Source organism: Balaenoptera borealis, assembly GCF_965194805.1.
Source record: "Balaenoptera borealis genome assembly, chromosome: 13".
NCBI classification, from domain to species: domain Eukaryota; kingdom Metazoa; phylum Chordata; class Mammalia; order Artiodactyla; family Balaenopteridae; genus Balaenoptera; species Balaenoptera borealis.
Window position 1 is genome coordinate 59,441,193 of NC_138870.1, and position 17,914 is coordinate 59,459,106.

Below are 17,914 nucleotides of genomic sequence, written 5' to 3' on the forward strand. Positions count from 1 at the left end.
ATATTTATTGAGCCCCTACTGTGTGCTGGTACCTGTCCAGGAGCTGGATATACTGCAAAGAATAAGTCCCTATCATCTCAAGGTTTACACTCTTGAATGTAAAACTAAGCTTAGTAGGCTGAAGTTATAAGGTGATATGGGAACAAAAAATCACTTTCTAACATCTAGAGTATGAGCTGCCTCATACGTAGTGAGCTTCCAGTCATTGAGGGTGTTTAAGCAGAGACTGGAGAACCAGCTCTCAGGGAATCTGTAGGACAGCAGCCCTGCACTAAGTTATAGATTGGCTTGGGTGACCTCTTCAGTCCATTCTATCCTGAAGATTCCCAGACTATAGGTTTACTGAGAGTATGAGGATCGGTTTATATGGGAAAACTTTTTCTAGGGTTAATTTAAATCGTATGAAAAGTAATGGACGACTCTTTTTTCCTTAAAAAAAAAAAATCTAGATTTGCTCAACCCGAAAGTATCTGGGCACATCCTGTAATAATGCTGAAGTAGTACCAACATTAGTACCAGCCAGGACAAATTGTTCTGACCTTTTGCCCTCTCCTTCTCACTCATGCCCAGGTCCAAGTATAATCTCCTCAACATCTTCAAGATGATATTGATCAACCACATCTATAATTTCCATCTCTAAAAGAAACCTTCCAAGTCAAAAGTTGTACTTCCAGGAATAACAGACTGTTGATGGAGGTATTGTGCAATGTCCCCAAAGGGTAACAAGCAGTCAACGCGTGTTAAGTGGGAGGGGAGGAGTTGGTGTGTGTTGCTAATGTCTTATACTTTTGGACATTGAAAGGAGTCTCTCCCATGAAAAGAGTTTCTTTTACAACCCTCAGAATGGGAGAAAATATTTGCAAACGAAGGAACTGTCAAAGGATTAATCTCCAAAATATACAAGCAGCTCATGCAGCTCAATATCAAAAAAACAAACAACCCAATCCAAACATGGGCAGAAGACCTAAATAGACGTTTCTCCAGAGAAGACATACAGATTGCCAACAAACACATGAAAGGATGCTCGACATTACTAATCATTAGAGAAATGCAAATCAAAACTACAATGAGGTATCACCTCACACCAGTCAGAATGGCCATCAACAAAAAACCTACAAACAGTAAATGCTGGAGAGGGTGTGGAGAAAAGGGAACACTCTTGCACTGTTGGTGGGAATGTAAATTGATACAGCCACTATGGAGAACAGTATGGAGGTTCCTTAAAAAACTAAAAATAGAACTACCATACAACCCAGCAATCCACTACTGGGCATATACCCTGAGAAAACCATAATTCAAAAGGAGTCATGTACCACAATGTTCATTGCAGCACTATTTACAATAGCCAGGACGTGGAAGCAACCTAAGTGTCCATTGACAGATGAATGGATAAAGAAGCTGTGGTACATATATACAATGGAATATTACTCAGTCATAAAAAGAAACGAAATTGAGTTATTTGTAGTGAGGTGGATGGACCTGGAGACTGTCATACAGAGTGAAGTAAGTCAGAAAGAGAAAAACAAATACCGTATGCTAACACATATATATGGAACCTAAAAAAAAAAAAAAAAGGTTCTGAAGAACCTAGGGGCAGGACAGGAGTAAAGACACAGACGTAGAGAATGGACTTGAGGACATGGGGAGGGGGAAGGGTAAGCTGGGACGAAGTGAGAGAGTGGCATGGACATATATACACTACCAAATGTAAAATAGCTAGTGGGAAGCATCCGCATAGCACAGGGAGATCAGCTCGGTGTTTTGTGTCCACCTAGAGGGGTGGGATAGGGAGGGTGGGAGGGAGACGCAAGAGGGAGGAGATATGGGGATGTATGTATATGTATAGCTGATTCACTTTGTTATGCAGCAGAATCTAACACACCATTGTAAAGCCATTATACTCCAATAAAGATGTTAAAAAAAAGTTTTGTTTATTTGTATAGTGATTTGTAAGTGTGGAGAACTTTTATAAATATGATTCTGTTTGACCATCTCCAACCTCTCCAATATAAGAAGGTTATGATATTATTTCAGAGATTTGGAACCTGAAGCTTGGGGAGATTCCATTTCTCACTCAAGATCATAGAGAAAGTTGGTAAAAGAAAACCAAACTCAGTACTTTCTGACTCGTAGTCCAAATCGCTGTCTCTTATTTCCTCTTGGCTTAATTTTGGTTTAACAGCAGTGACTTCTGTTGGAGGGGTGGCAAAAAAGGGCCTGGGCTAGGAAGCATAGGGTTTGAGGTCTAGCTCTCACTGTCACTGATTAGGTGAATTGTTCCCAAAGTTCTTTTTGCCTCAGTTTTCTCATCTGTGAAAATAAAAGCATTGGGTATAACAACCTTGACAGGTTCTGCTCTGGAATTCTGGGATTCACAGGTGCAAATGCAAAGTACAAAATGGATCCAGATGAATAAGGGCCTTTAGGAACCCTGGAAGGAGATAATGACTTACTGTAGGCTTGGCTTAAAAGTAGCAGGTCCACAGGAACTCTGCCCTTAAACCCTTCCAGTAATGGACACCACAACCACATTTCCTAGCCCAGCAATTAGCACCTATTCCGAATCCTGTCCCATCCTATCTTCCTGCTTTTGTCTTCCCCACTACCCCTCTACATGACCCCCACTTTCAAATGGGAGTATTTGCTCTTCTCTAGACAATCTGTGTATTTCTGCCTCTGTACTGTGACTGTTCCCTGCACCTTGAATCTCCTCTTGCCTCAATCTCCATAGTTTCAAATTCTTCCCTACTTTTCAGCACCCAGCCAAAATGATACCTCCTTCAAGAAGCCTTTTGAAACTTCATAGCATTTATTTACCTATACCCCTCTTATGTCCTTCAACATTTCTGCCCATATTTTACAGACATGTCTTCTGTATATGTATATAGGATTATTTTAATGAACTGATATCTGATAGTAAGTTTTTCAACTTTAAATGTGTCCAGAATCAGAATTCTATAGCACAAAGTTACAGATCATGCGGTTCAATTTCCTTCATTTGAGGAAAATGAGGTCAAGGAAAGCTGATACCTGAGCGTGGTCACATTGCTATTCTATTTAGAATAGAAACAAAACCAAATTAGCACTTCCCCAACCTCCAAACTGCTTCTCACCCATCATGATCCGCCCGTTCTCTTCCCATATGGAACAACGCTAATTTTATACCCGGATAGTAGGAACCCAACAATGAACGGAAACACATTATATACTCGTTGACATAATACACTTGCATATCAGCTAAACCTAGCATTTCTCATTTCTTTTCCATCCTAATTTTTCTTTTTCCATGTTCCTTCCTGTCTACCTATTCTCTCTGAAAAAAAAGATGCCTGAGAGCATTGAGGGTCACCATGGTGATTATCATCGTGAGACAGGCAGAATTCTGCCTGCACAGAGCCTGGGTTCAGCAGCTACCACACGGGGGGTCACTTAGCATGCGGTTCTCTGTGCTCGTATCAAGCGTTATCTGCCTGGCCTGCTGTTCACAGGAGTGAACGAAATGTGGAGAAATAGAGGAAAGCTGTGTCCTAGAAAACAAATTAGGAGGAGTTGATTAGCAGGAGTTGATTAAGCTATAATAAGAATGTGTAACTCTTCATAGAGCATCTTGGCTCATTCCCTTATTTGTTCATAAACATTTAATGGCGTCTCTTTTGTGCCCGGTACTTGCCATATTGTTTTGTGACCGATGTCATGTCTGTCTCCCCTATTAGACTGTGAGCTCTTGAAGCCTAGTGAAGAGGGTAGGCTATTAAACAAAGGGCTAAAAACTACTGCTAACTGGAGGATTAGAGGGGTGTAGAGACTGGGTGCTGTGGAAATGGAGCTGAGGGCCCAACCACCCAGCTGTGGGTTAACAGGGGTGGCACCGGCTAGTTGCAGGTTGAGCTGGCTTTTAAAGTGTATGAAGCAATTCACCAGTCAGACAGGAGAGTGGAGGGCATCCCAAACAGAGTGAAAAGAATGTGCAAAGGCTCAGGGGTCTAAGAGAGCCACGTCAGATTTAAGGGAACTCAGAGGAATAGGGCAAAGCAAAAGGGCAGAGTGTACTTGGGGCAAATGGTGGGAGACAAAGCCGGCGGGGCAGGCAGGAGGGAGGAGGTGGGGGCTTTGTGTGCCTTGCTCTGGAATCTTCACTTGCTCCTGGAAATGAATGGGAACCACTGAAAGACCTTAATCTAGAAGGGACATGGCTAGGCTTGATCTGTCATCTACATGACTCCTCAGGACAGTCCTGTGATGTTTTGCAGATGAGGAAAGTGAGAATTAGAGAACTGAAATGCCATTTCCAAGGTTACACAGCTGAAAAGTGGCAGTGCTGGAACTCGAATGCAGGGCCTCTTCCTAGGACTTTGGCTGCTGTTATGGACAGAGAGGAGTGTGCTGGGAGGCTGGGGGCCTGGTCCACACATGAACTCTCTCTAGCTTCTTGTTCTCTTTCTTAAACGTAGTAATGAGTCATCTTCTCTCCTTCTCTTTCAAAAAGCAAACAAGAAAACAAACAAAAACAGCCTCAACTTTCCAACCCACAAAGAGAAAATAGCCCTTAGGAGACTTTTCCTCAAATTTCCTGGAGCCCAAGTGACCAAGGAGCTGAGGCATCTCTTGATTCTAAAAGGAACTAAAGGATCCCAGCATTCTGATCTCTTTTATATTCCTCCTTTGCTCTGTCTGAGATCTCATCTCCTTCAGGTAGGCTCATATGGCCTCTTCCTCAAGCAAACATCACTAATAAGTTTGTGTGTGTTTACTTTGGAGGTGCCAACCTTGGCTGTGTGGCAATAGCACTTTTGTGGTGAGTCCTGGGCAGAGGTAGCTCTACAGAGTTCCTGCTCAAAGTGAGTCCTCTGTTTTAGGGAAACTGTTGGCCTGCCTTTGTTGATGCAAGGGAGGGGCTAAGAATGACATGATGCCGTGTCACTGTCTCCTTTTGGAGCTGGCAGAAAAGTTTCTGCTGAAATTCAGGGGTGATACTCAAAATATGCAAGAGTTAGTAAGACCTGGACACTGACCAACCAGAATGGACACTGGCCCATAGAGAACCTGACTGACTGCCATATTGGCTGGATATCAGCTCTGCCAACACCCAACAGAGAAGGCACATCCTCTGCAGAAGTACTAACCTTGGATGCCTGTGGCCTTATATCCAAGATGGCAGCCTAGGTTCTCTATCTCTTGGGGATCCTGGTTTGGGGGGCTGTGTATACTTACACCTGCTTTCGGGGAGCATAGTGTAGATGAAGGGCACAGACAATTCCCACAGATGGAAGGGCCTGTTGGCCGCAGTAGTGCTCCCTGGGGCCAAACCAAATAGCTGCTCCTTTTCATCTGCCATCTTACTGGGAGGAGAGGGTGCTTCCACTCATTCAGGGGCCTTTCCCTTCAAGGGTTCTATCTGGACCAAAGAGCAGTTTCATCTTGTTACGCCTTAGAAGGTAAATTCCAGTCCTCACTAAAAGTGGAAGATAAAACCTCATATTTCTTGAGTCTCCCTGAACTCAGTCTTTCTGTTTGGACATTTTCACAATTGTTAACATGGTAAGTAAATTGTCTGATTCATACTAGAGAAGTTTTAGGAGAAAGGACAATCTATCAAGAACCTTCAATTCTTCACATAATGAATTGGAGCTTTTGCACAACGCGAAGGTCTTCTTTACACATTACCTGTGAATGCAGGCAGGAACACAACTTTTATAAATTACCTAGTAAAATGTAGAGCACTCTTGTAACGCAGGTTATTAATCTACAGGAGCTCGTGTGCATCTGAGGCCCAGACAGCTGAGCGCCCAGTGATGGAGCACGTCCCTTCTAGCAAAATGACGGTAACACATCTAACCTGTAGGCCGTGCGCGGCTTCAGCGGTCCGTCACAAAATTTTTGCTGATTGGGATCACATTTTCCACCCAGGCTCTCCATCTCTGCACCAAGCTTAATGTTAAAACTCTTAGAGTTGCTGTCAGGACTTTCGGCACATTTGCTGGCAAAATAATCAGTCTGATACACCCGAACGGAGGCATTGTGCCTGTATTCCAGGTAGGAGGGCAGAGGGTGCTGTTGTTCGGGCTTCAGCTCATCACTGCCTGGAGGGAGAAAACCCACAGTGAAGCACTGACTTTCTTGTGACTTCAGTGAATTTCTAACTAGGTTTCTGAGGTTACCTCCTCACCCACTATCTCTAGTCATCCCTGGAGTGCAGAATCTGTGATCTCAAAGGATGCTATGAAATTCTCCCAATGAAATTAATTTAATTCACTTTTTCTAAAATAAGTAAAAATTAAAAATAAATAGTGCATATACAAAATTTTATATATGCATATTCATCTACACCGACACACACACGGACACACACACACACACACACACACATACATACACTATCATTTTTCTAGGAAATAAAATATGTGTGAATGAGAGGGTGGCTCCTGCATCAAATGATAACGTGTTCCGTAACTCCAGAAAGTTGGACACTCCCCATTGTGAGAGTCAAGCCACTCAAAAAGGTCTCTACCTTGCCAATAACCATTGTAGCTGAGCGAATAAGGAGATCCCTATGACCTGGGAAATGGGGAAAAGATAAGAGGAATCAGGTCTGAGGCCAGAGCAGTCGCCTCATAGGCACGCTCCCCGTGCCGTGCCCAGTCTGATAATTGCTCCGTGTCCTGCTCTGTTATCTTGAGTACAGCTTAATCTTGGCTTGAATTTGGTCCCTCATGCAGAACACTTCCCAGAACTCTTCCCCTGTCCACCCAGCCTGCTGTGTGTTTTGGCACTGCGAACTCATTTTGATGTTGGCTGGAGGAAAGCATAATTAGGAAGACAAATATTATAGAGATTGGATACCATTTACAGTGAACTTTAAGGAGTGGTACTGTGGGGCTTCTTTGTATCCTGGACTCAATCTCAATTTATTAAACTTTTATTGTTTAATAAAATTTGCTCAAAAATGAATGGATCTTGGAAATATTATCCTGTTGGCAGTAGTTAAAAGGAAGGTTGCCTTTAGGAAGAGTATATATGCTATAAATGACACTTATGTGAGATGGACTGTTATCTTAGATCACCAGGGGGAGCACAGCCCATCTCCATGGACATCAATAATTGAAACCCACCTGGCTGGAGAACACGAGGCTGAATTCTGGGGTATTACTTTTTTTCAGCTACTGCCTTATATGCAGGTAGGAAAACACTGTCTTCAGTGCAGCCTACTTAAATTTAAAGTCTCTCCACAGTTCACCTATTTATCTCCAGTTAGGATGTGTGAGGAAACTTGGAATGCAACATTGACCCTTGAAATTATTGAATTAATTATGCATAACCAGCTCTAGTACAATTAAATAAAATGTAAAAATACACAGTGAGAATGAAATACTGTTTAGCTCCAACATTTGTCATGGCAGGTTTAAAGCTCCCCATTGCCCACAAATGGGTTAAAATAGTCTGGGATGCTTAAGAAACTCCAGTGCAGCACCTTAAACAATTTTGAAAAATATAAGACACGTAGAATATATTAATGTCATTCCAGACACAAACATCTGTTTTGGAGAAATAACACACAAGACCTCAGTGGCAAATACACATATGGACATGTGTGCCCCCAGATACAGCACTCCTGCAGATGATTTGATGAATGCTGATGTAATAAGCTCTAAAGATCATACTTGGTGGTTGTATGGAATGTTATAAGAATTACCTAGTATTTGCCTGATTCATAAGAATTGGGTAACACTGAATAATTTAGTGGACTAGATAATGAAACATATTATTGAAAATTCAGTAGAGAAAGGAGGAATGCTCTTCATGATCATTTTTTTTTTCCCTCTTAAGCTTTTGAATATTTTTGTGAATTGGTGGGTGGTTTGGGAGTGTATGATTGGTGCAGGTATTGAGACAGGAAGAGGGAAAGGCAGACGAAGCATATAGCTGCTTAATGGCAGAACAAAGGAGCTGAACGGGACTGAATAAGTAGCAAAGAAGACTGAATGAGTCAGTACATGCAATGCACTTCCAACAGTGCCTGGCACATAGTACGGGCTCAAGAAATGATGGTTATTGTTATTATTGATGTAGCTGCTATTAATATTACTCACCCATTTAATAATTAAACCCAGCAGATAATAGGCTTTATTGCTGAAAGAACCTTTGAGCAGTTTTTTGTTACATCTCCCTGCATCCAGCAGAGAGAGAGTGAAACGACATAAAAATTAAGTTTTCTTCTTTTAAAAACTTGTCACAAAAGGAGCTCCCACAGTGACTTTTGGGAAAGTAATCCTGTGTCTTACAGCAGAGTTAATTCGTGATCACTTACCGTCAGCCTCTCTCACCACCACTGTGAAGTATTTCACAGCTCCATTGGTGTCACTGAACCAGCTGCAGTTGAAAGTAAAGTTGATGGAAGATTTGCTAATTAGCACATCCTTTTTATTCACCCGAATATGTGGAGGTGGAGGAGGAGGGCCTGGAAGAAGGGTGGGGAGGGAACCAAGAAGGGTCACAACTATGCTTTTACATATAAAATATCAGTGAAATGGAAAGTCTCTACTCACCTACATCAGACTGTGTGTGTGTGTGTGTGTGTGTGTGTGTGTAATGCTTGGAATCAAGGAAACCTCCTCCTCTCCTGAAGGGAAGCAGGCAGAGGAAGTGATTTGCCAGTAGCACATTAAACATAAGGAAAGAGGCAGCTCCTCAGCAGGATTTCCTGAAGTTGTAGCATCAAACTGCTTAAAAGCTCCATTATGGCTCTAACTATATCAGGCAAAGAGATGTATTTAAATACTAACTCATTCAGGTTCTTTAAGATCATTTAACTTGTTTGCTGCCAGGATGCGTTACACAGAGAAATGTTTCTACTTCCCAGAGCCTTTCAGGTCCTCTTCAAGTGACAACAAGACACACTACTGTGGGTGAGCCGTACACACGGGAACAGGGGTGATGGATACCATGGAGAAAGGCACACACCCTGCGTACGCCTCCAGGGACACTTACGGTCTATCATGGTGATGGTGCTGTCTTCAACCACCTCACTGGTCATGCCGGCTGACTGCACCTTGATGGACACCAGGTATCTCTTATGGGGCACTAGCATCATGATGTTGAGCAGAGATTTTTCTTTCTCCAACTTTCTGGAGAACTCAACTTCTTGAGTGTCCATTTTCCGGCACTCAATGCTGTACCCATCAAAGTCAGAATCGGGAGGGATCCAAGAACAGGCGATGGCCGTGGAGTTCTGAGGACGGCAATGCAGATTCTGTATCTTGTCTGGCTCTAAAGGAGACAGGAAGAGACACTTTTCACAACTCTGTGAGACCTCCTTTTAGCTCCTTTGGCTCCAACTAGCTCAGAGATCTAAATAAATAATTCTCAATCTTCGTGTGAATTGTCTTTCATAGATCTCCAAGGGGATCTCTGCCTATGAGACTCCGCTTTGAGAAACACTACACGTTAAAATTCTGTCCCTTTAGAAAAATCACCAGGTGCCATTGTGACTGGAAACACAAATGTACACGTGGGCACTGAAATCAAGTGGCAGAAGTCAGATAGAAGGTGGGGCAGAGTAGCCGAGAGGTGCAGCTTGATCTGCCTGAATTCGAATTCTATTTACCAGCGACGCACTCGTGGGCAAGTGATTTAATGTAACTGTGTCCTATCTGTAAAGTGGGGAAATTAAGAATACCTACTTCATATGGTTACTGTAATGACTCAATGAGCTGAAACATGCACAGCCAACCAGCACACTGGCTGGCGTGCTAACTGCTCAATAAAAGTTAGTTCTTAAAATGAGGAAAGTAAGAAATGGCATTGCTGACGCGTTTACCTTCTGGATGTGGCTTCTGTCCCTGTCTTCCATTTTTTGCCTGCCCCTCCCTGCTCACACGCCACGCTCCAGGGACTGAACTACTGTGATTCCCCACATATGCCAGACTCTTCCACCCCCCTGTTTCATCCCCCTGTGCTTATGGTCATTCACTTTCTTCTGCCTGACAGAGTGCCTGACTCAGTAGGGACTTGAATGGCAGCTGATTTTATTTGTTCCTGTGAGTGACACAATCATGAATCTGAAAGAAAAGCAGTCACGTGACTGTGCAAGTTAACAACCAAACTGTGTAGGTTACCCTGTTATATATGCTCTTCTGGGAACTATGTATAGACCTACTCGGCCCTCCCAGCGCAGCACCTGTTGCTCTGATTTGGAGCACGACCCACCTTCCCCTGACACGTGCTTTGTTACAGGAGTCCTTGTCCTCAACAAACACTCAGCATCTGTGTGCTACTGAGTGAATTCCTGTTTCATATCAAGGTCTGTAAATGTAAGCTAACTCACAGCAGGTTAGATGAGGATGATTTAGGAAAAAAAATCAAGCCGAGGATTTTTCAGGATAGAGGAAGAATTGGCCTTTGAGGCAGACAATAATTGTGTCTTTTCAAACATTAACTGCTTGTTAATCTTTTGAGCTCCCTTCAAACCAAGTCACAGCTGAGACCCAAAGACACCTCCTCTTTCAGCTTTGGAGAAATTCTTTTAAAACATCCTGCCTAATCCATAATTCTGATAATTTACACAAAGTATAATATGGAAATTTGCTTTGATCTCTTCCCTCAGTTCCTTCTCTCTCCTCCTTTTCACCTCTAAATCATGCTTGTCTTCCAAGACTCAGGTTACATCTCCATTCACTAAGAAACGAGTACCTACTATGTGCGATGTGCCCTTCTAGAGACTGTGAACAGTACAGAAGTGAATAAGACATTAGCCGTAACCTCTAGGAAGGGAGATGAGTCCAAACCAGTCATAATACAAGGTAGAAAAGAGAATGTACCAGAAGAAATGGGGAAAAGGATGTTGTGTGAAGTGACAGACAACTTTCTGCTTCTAGTGTTAGCAGTGGGCAGGAGTTAGCAAAGCCTTTCTGTCAGAGATGACACCTCGCCAAGAAATTGGGAGAGGGGCATTTTAGGCAGAGAAAACCACGAACCCGGGCACCAAGGGTGGGGCTGGGAGGAGTGGGAAGGTGGCTGGTGGAGCCGTGCAAGCTGTTCATCACGGCTGGAGTGTGTCTGTGAGAAATGGGGCACTGGAATGATTTTACATGAGAATTCTCAACTTCTGTTTTGTTTAATCCTCTGTTATCTTGTGTTTTCTGTTACCCACAGCCAAACCCAGTCTGAACTAATGCAACCCTCAAAGTTCATTCCGCCATTCCCCGTAAAACTCAGCATCGAGTCCCTCTTGGTGCCGGTTGCTTTCCTCTTGGGCAGGCCCCATTTGGTAAATGCCTCTCTTAAATTCTAGCATCCAGGACCGAATACAATATTCCAGATGTGACGTGACCAGCCCAACCTCAACTGAGCTCTCAGATTCTAACACCCGTGATTCAATTACACAGCCCACAATATGCCACTGCAAACCCCTCTTGATCTTGCTATAAACTAAAACTCTTAGTTCTTTTTCACATATTTCTCTTGACACACACCTATGTGATCCCAAACTGCTCTTTGGATACAATCCAAAGAGTTATAATTTTTGTAGCATTAATGTTTGTTGAATTAACAAAACAGCTACTGGCTTAAATTTCTAATTTTCAGCTTTGTATTTTATCAATAACCAATAACTATCTGATCTGATCTCAGAAACTACATTTACTGGGTATTATTGAAAAATAAATATTTGGATTGAGGTTCCTATACCAAAAACTTCTGTTTCTTTGAGGTCTGTGGTATTTATCTCAAAATGCCTTGGGGAAGAAACTGATATGTACTTTATTGTTGAAGTATTTTCATCTTTAGAATTTACAGCAATAGGTCCTAACCAGTACCTCTGTTTCTAGTTTGCCCCTGTCAATCTGTTCTCTGTTCCACCCCCATAGTGACTTTCTAAAATGCAAATTTGATTATATCTCGGCTGAAAATCCTTCAGTGGCTCCAATGGACTGAGGTTCAAAATCATTACCATGGCTCACAAGACATTTTATGACCTGATTCTCCTAATCCTCACCTTTTATCCTCTGGCCAACTAAACTCCTTTCTATTCCTGTCTCCTGCCTGGTTTTGGAATCTTTTTTTCTCTCTACCTGGAACATTCTTTACTTCTTTCTGCATCTCCACCCGGTGAGTCTTACTCTTTCCTTGGGTTTTGATTTGGATGTTTCTTCTTCTAGGAAGCTCCCTTTTATTGGGTCAGATGCCTTTACCCTGTGTTTCTCTAGTGCCAAATACTTCCTCCATCACACCCAAAATGTCTTTTTAATGATAGTACCTCCCACTCAACTGTAAGCTCCATGAGGGCAGAGATTATTTCTTGTTGTTAAAGTTGAATAAATGAACAAATCTATATAGTACTTCTATCTGAATTCAAATCTAACCAAGTTCAGGTAAAAATGTGGATTTAAACCAAAGCCCCATTGGAATAAGATGTTGCAACACCTACTTCCTCCCCACTTCATCTGAGAATCAAGACATGTCATACTTGTCCTCACAGATCCAAAAATCGGTTTGCTGTAGGTTTTCCAGGAATCACCACTGACAGTCTTGACACTGAATTGATAAGATCTCCCTGGACGAAGACCATACACGATGCGTCCTTCTGATTTTCTGTTGCTGTAGGGGTTGAAGACTGTGACGGCATCTCTGGGGAACCACTGCAGCTCAAAGTCATCATAGTCTGTCCAGTCCGGTGGCCCTTTCCAGGTGATGGCCAACGATGTGTTTGCAACATCCGCAAATGACATAAGACTGGGAGGACTTGGGGCTGTATGTATGAGAAAGTAAAAGATCATGTAATCACTTCTGTGCCATAACATATATAAATAAGATAGCTGAGCGACTTCAGACATACGTTTAATGTACTTCGTAGGAAGAGGTAATATGATAACATAATAATAAGAGCTTCCATTTACAGTGTTTACTACATGTAAGAGACTGTCCTCAAATGTTTTATGTACATTTTCTTTAATTTTTTTAACCAGAGCTTTTTTACCAGGGTGCTATGGAGCATGAGTGTGCCCTGAATGGATTATAAGTATGAGAAGATATTTATTCCATCAGATTTGGGGATGTGAAGGCTAGAGTCCACAGACAGTTACATCCAACTGCAGAGAGCCTTGTTCATTGACCCCAGGGTGGCACACAGATATCAATGTTATCTGTGTGTGCCCAAGAAATAAGAAAATTTAGAAAGCACTGATCATAGTAACACAATGATGATGTATATGATTATCCCCATTTTACAGATAAGAAAGCTGAGGCTTAGAGATGCTCGGTGACTTGCCCAGCTTCACATAGGTAAGTGGCAGAGCTAAGCCAAGGACCTAGATCTTTTCACCCAAAGTCTGTCTCCTTTACCCATTCTATCACAGAGCCTTCCCAAGTTCAGGGGCTAGCACATGGTACATCATTACCGATTTTATTTCTTATTAATAAGACGGTAATTAAAACATGCCTGTGGAAGCTACTTCCCACCAACTCTTGGCCATTGGCAACTGGGCTTCTTACCTGTTCTGCTCTCCCCCGTGACCTTGTTGCTGAGATCTCCACTATGAGTTATCACACACAGCGTGTATTTCCTTCCGGGAACGAGGCCATGGAAACGCCACTCCGTCAGGTCCTTGTCTTTCCAGTTTTCCTTCTTTGTGCCATTGGGGTTATAGAGAATCAGCTCATAAAAGTCGAAGTCTCCAGAGGCTGGACTCCAGCTGAACCAGAGACTGTCTGTCATGTTTCGATTGGATCCCTTGAGGTTACTCACAGAGGCTGGGACTTAAAGAGAGGGAAAACCTTTATTAAAAACAAGACAGATAGAAACAAAGGCATTTTGGCCCACAGGTGAAAACATGAGCTATGTTGGGTGTACGGGTGAGTAGTGCCTATTGTAGAGTCAGATCTTGCTTCTACTTCAGGTCACTTGAGTTTAGGGGCATGTGGTCTAGAGACCTGGCACAAATTAAAATAAAACAAAGCACAAGAGGTGGTGACTTCTATATGCTCGCTACACGTCCTCTGATAGACGTATAAAGTGAAATCTTCAGAAATGACTAAGTCTGGTCAAATAGTTCATAACTTAGGATATAAAAAGCCCTGAAAGTTGTTCATAAAATGTTCCTGCCCATTCCAGTCTGGTCCATCTCACTCAGGCCACCATCCCATAACATCCCTCTCTGGGCCTCTTTACTTCCTCTCCATCCTCTCTTAGGTTCTCAGTTCTCTCTCTCAGCCCTTTCTTCCCCCAAAATCTATATTGATGGAACCTCACTTGGGAAGTGAAGTGTTAACAGTCATTTCTACTATAGTATAAGTTAGTCAGGCTGGCACCTGTCCCGTGGGCACGTAAGCTTCATGATTCTTTGGAGAGTGAAGACTGTTGTCCCTTGTTGGAGGAATTTTAAACATTAATGAGCAGATAAGGGAAGATGTGCTGAGGGCAGATGGCCCTGAAGATGGTAACATCTAGGAAATTCCACTCATGGCTTATCCGCTGCTCTTTTTCATTCCCTCAGAAGACAAGCTGAGAACTCCTGTTGAGTGACTAAAATGAGCTCTTCCCATGGCTCCTCTCACCTTTGGGTCTCAGCTGAAAAACCTTCTCTGTCTAAAGTGGTCTCTAAGTCTTGTCCTGCCGAGTCATGCTGTGTCACAACATCATGTTTATTTCCTTCAGAGGATTTAAGGGGTTCCAAAATCATCACCCTTTAAAATCTGCCATCCCGCCCCCTCCTTCTCTCTGCTAGTGTAGAGCCCTGTGAGGCCAGGGGCCCTGTGAGTCTTGTCTACTCTCCTAGTGCAACAGTGAGCCCAGTGCCTGGCACACAAGAGCACTCAAAAACAATTGTCAATTAAGAATAAAAATTGGGGACTTCCCTGGTGATCCAGTGGCTAAGGCTCAGTGCTCCCAATGCAGGGGGCCGGGGTTCCATCCCTGGTCAGGGGACTAGATCCCACACGCATGCTTCAACTCAAGAGTTCACATGCCGCAACTAAGACCCGGCGCAGTCAAATAAATAAATATTTTAAAAAAGAATAAAAATTGAATAGAAAAAATGAGATAATGGACTCAAATTATGGAGAAAGAGTAGATCCAGTTTCTTATTTGCAAAACCCAGAGATGTTTCTCTCTCTCATTTTCCTGGAACTCTTGTGTTCACTTCATCTAGTGCTGTGTTTCTGATTCACAGCAGTCTTTGCTTGTTGGCCCCATTTGTAACTGCCCTTCTTTGGACCTGCTCTCCACTCCATCTATTTCCTGTAGAAAGCTGAAAGACACAGCTTGAATTGAGCCACAATGGGTTATAACCCTCGCGTAGCAGTTTGCTGGCAAGTAAAGGAGCCAGATTCATGTTTTTCACTAAACTCTATGAGGTAAGCACGTGGAGGAAACAAAGCAAAAACCAGTGCAAAAACTATTCTGATATATAATCAAAGGTCTGATTTAGGGTCAGAAATTTCATATAAAGGTCACAAATTTCATATAAAGCTACACCCTGGGTAGAACAGGAAAGTAAGGACAAATCAAGGAAAAGCCAGTGAGTACTGTGACAATATCCCTGCTATTCATGACAGCTTGGGTTCAGGTCTTACCTGTTCTACCGAATATGGAAGACTCATTAGACAGCTCCCCACTGTGAGTTACAATCACCATTTTGTACATTCGACCTTGTAGCAAGTTCTGAAAAGAGAAGCTCTGGACTTGCGGGCCAACTTGAGCTCGCTCCTGAAGAGTTCGATCTGGGTTGTACAGAAAGATGTTGTACCATTTGAGCTCCCCCTCTGAGGGGGTCCAGCTGAAGGACAGGTGTCTGGTGGCGTTCTCTGTGATCCTCAGGTTGGTGACAGCTGCTGGGACTAGAAAGGTTGAGGAGCAAGAGAATGAGACTGAGTTTTGCTACAGCCAACCCTGACCCAGCCCGCGGTTGGCGCCTAGATGGCCACACTCCAACAAGCAGCTCAAAACACACCGTCCCTGCCTTTAAGAATACTGACTTCGGGAGACCCCAGAGCAAAGAAACCCAAATATTGTGAATTAGCGAGGCTGGAGCTAATGTTAATGTAAGTTAATGTTAAAAAGAAAAACCAAGAGAACAACAAGAAAAAACCCCCCACTAATGGAAAACTATCTTTAAAGACATTTTTTGCGTGTAAAATAAATGTTAGTCTGACCTGTGTGACTAAATATTTTTCCAATACTAGGAACTAGATCAGAGATCAGCAATCTATCTCTGAGTGCCCTCTGAGAGCTAAGAAATGACCATTGGAGGGAAGGGCAGTGGGAAGGAGAGACTAGGTATGAAAGAAAGGGAAAATCAGGCAGAAAGAGAAAACTAGATTCAGAGACATGGGAAAGACAAGGAAGAGGAAAAGCCAAAACCATTTTTTAAAAAAGGTTTACATTAGGATTTTGGAACCCTTTTGGCCTTCCGTGCTACCTGCTGGCAAGGTGATCAAGTGCCACCAGAAATGACCTGCTTCCAAACTGTTGGCACCGATGCTGCCTGATACCATGGAAGTCTTAGGATGCCAGTGGAAATAGAACAGGACATCTGTCTCCTCTCTCCCGGGTTCTCTTCTCCAAACACTTTATCAGGCTCTTTTGCTTTTCCCCTCTCCTTATGCCAGATCCTTAGAAGTTGGTATTTCCCATGGTTTCACCCTTTGTCTCCTTCATATTCTATAACGTTAGCGAAACAGTCAGTCTCATTCACTTTATGGCTCGCTATGGCCTGCATGTTTGTGTCCCCGCCCCGACCCCCCGGAAATTCACGTTGAAACCTAAGGGCCAAAATGATGGTTTCAGGGGGTAGCGAATGGAAGATGATTAGGTCATGAGGGTGGAGACTTCATGAGTGGGATCAGTGCCTTATAAAAGAGACCCCAGAGGGTTCTCTCATCCTTCCCACCATGTGAGGACACAGTGAGAAGATGCTCGCTGTGATCCAGAAAATGGGCCCTCACCAGACACCAAATCTGCTGGAGCCTTGACGTTGAACTTCCAGCCTCCAGAACTGTGAGAAATAAATGTCTGTTGTTTAAGCCACCCAGTTTATGGTATTCTTGTTATAGCATCCTGAACAGACTAAAACATGGATTTAACTAGAATTTTTGTCAAAATCATTATCTCCAGCTCACTTTTCTGAGCTGAGGGCCCCTATTATCAATGACCTATTGATCACCCCTCTCTGCTAGTCATTCAGACATCACAAACTCAGCTCAGAACTGAGCCCTGTATCTTTTTCCTTGACGCTCTCTCCTCCTGCTTCTCTTATCTCAGTTAATAGAATCATCTTCTACCAGATAGAAACTGTAGAGTCTTCTTCTATTCCTCATTTTATATTCCACTCAGCCACCAAGTGCCATCTTATCTAATGCAGGACTATTTCTGGACTATATTTACTATTCTTCATCAGGGCCCCTGCATTAGTTTTGCCTTGGACCCTTATCGTTTCTATGACTGCCATCACCTTAGGACCCCAGTTACCTCTCTGACCACCTCCCCTCACTTTGTCGTCACTCACTGTGCTCTACCAATAGTGGCCTCATTACTGCTTCTCCAATGCTCCCACCTCAGGTTCTTCACCTTGCTGTTTGCTCTGCTTGGGGATGCTCTTCCCCAAATATCTACACGGTCCTCTTTCTCACTTCTTTCAGATTTTTACTCAAATGTCACCTTCTCAACAGAACCTTTCAGGACTGTACTATCTAAAATTGTAAGCGTCTAGCACTTGTTAACTCACTTCCTGCTTTAATTTTCTCCTCAGTGTTTATTACAATTTAACGTACTACATTTTTTACTTCTTTATTTTATTCATTGCCTTTCTCCCCTACTAGAATATAGGCTTGATGACCATGAAGGCTGTTTTATTCATTTTTGTGTATCCAGCATTTAGGACAGTGTCTGGCACACAGTAGGTGCTCAATAACAAGTACATTTATG

The 17,914-nt window shown here is 42.9% G+C and overlaps 1 protein-coding gene across 3 annotated transcripts in view; it reads right to left on the reverse strand.

The window, feature by feature from the left end:
• Nucleotides 1-17,914, reverse strand: part of PTPRB (protein tyrosine phosphatase receptor type B) — a 117,514-nt gene that overhangs the window by 27,684 nt on the left and 71,916 nt on the right. For all 3 annotated transcript variants that reach the window (XR_014233560.1, XM_082351553.1, XM_082351554.1), the window contains 6 exons: nucleotides 15,565-15,828; nucleotides 13,486-13,749; nucleotides 12,461-12,742; nucleotides 8,986-9,264; nucleotides 8,306-8,455; nucleotides 5,837-6,080 (listed from right to left, as the gene is read on the reverse strand). Coding sequence is in view for 2 of the 3 variants with exons in the window: in XM_082351553.1 (XP_082207679.1) it covers nucleotides 5,837-6,080; nucleotides 8,306-8,455; nucleotides 8,986-9,264; nucleotides 12,461-12,742; nucleotides 13,486-13,749; nucleotides 15,565-15,828 (1,483 nt within the window). In the remaining variant the exon portion in view is untranslated. The remainder of the gene's footprint in view (nucleotides 1-5,836; nucleotides 6,081-8,305; nucleotides 8,456-8,985; nucleotides 9,265-12,460; nucleotides 12,743-13,485; nucleotides 13,750-15,564; nucleotides 15,829-17,914) is intronic.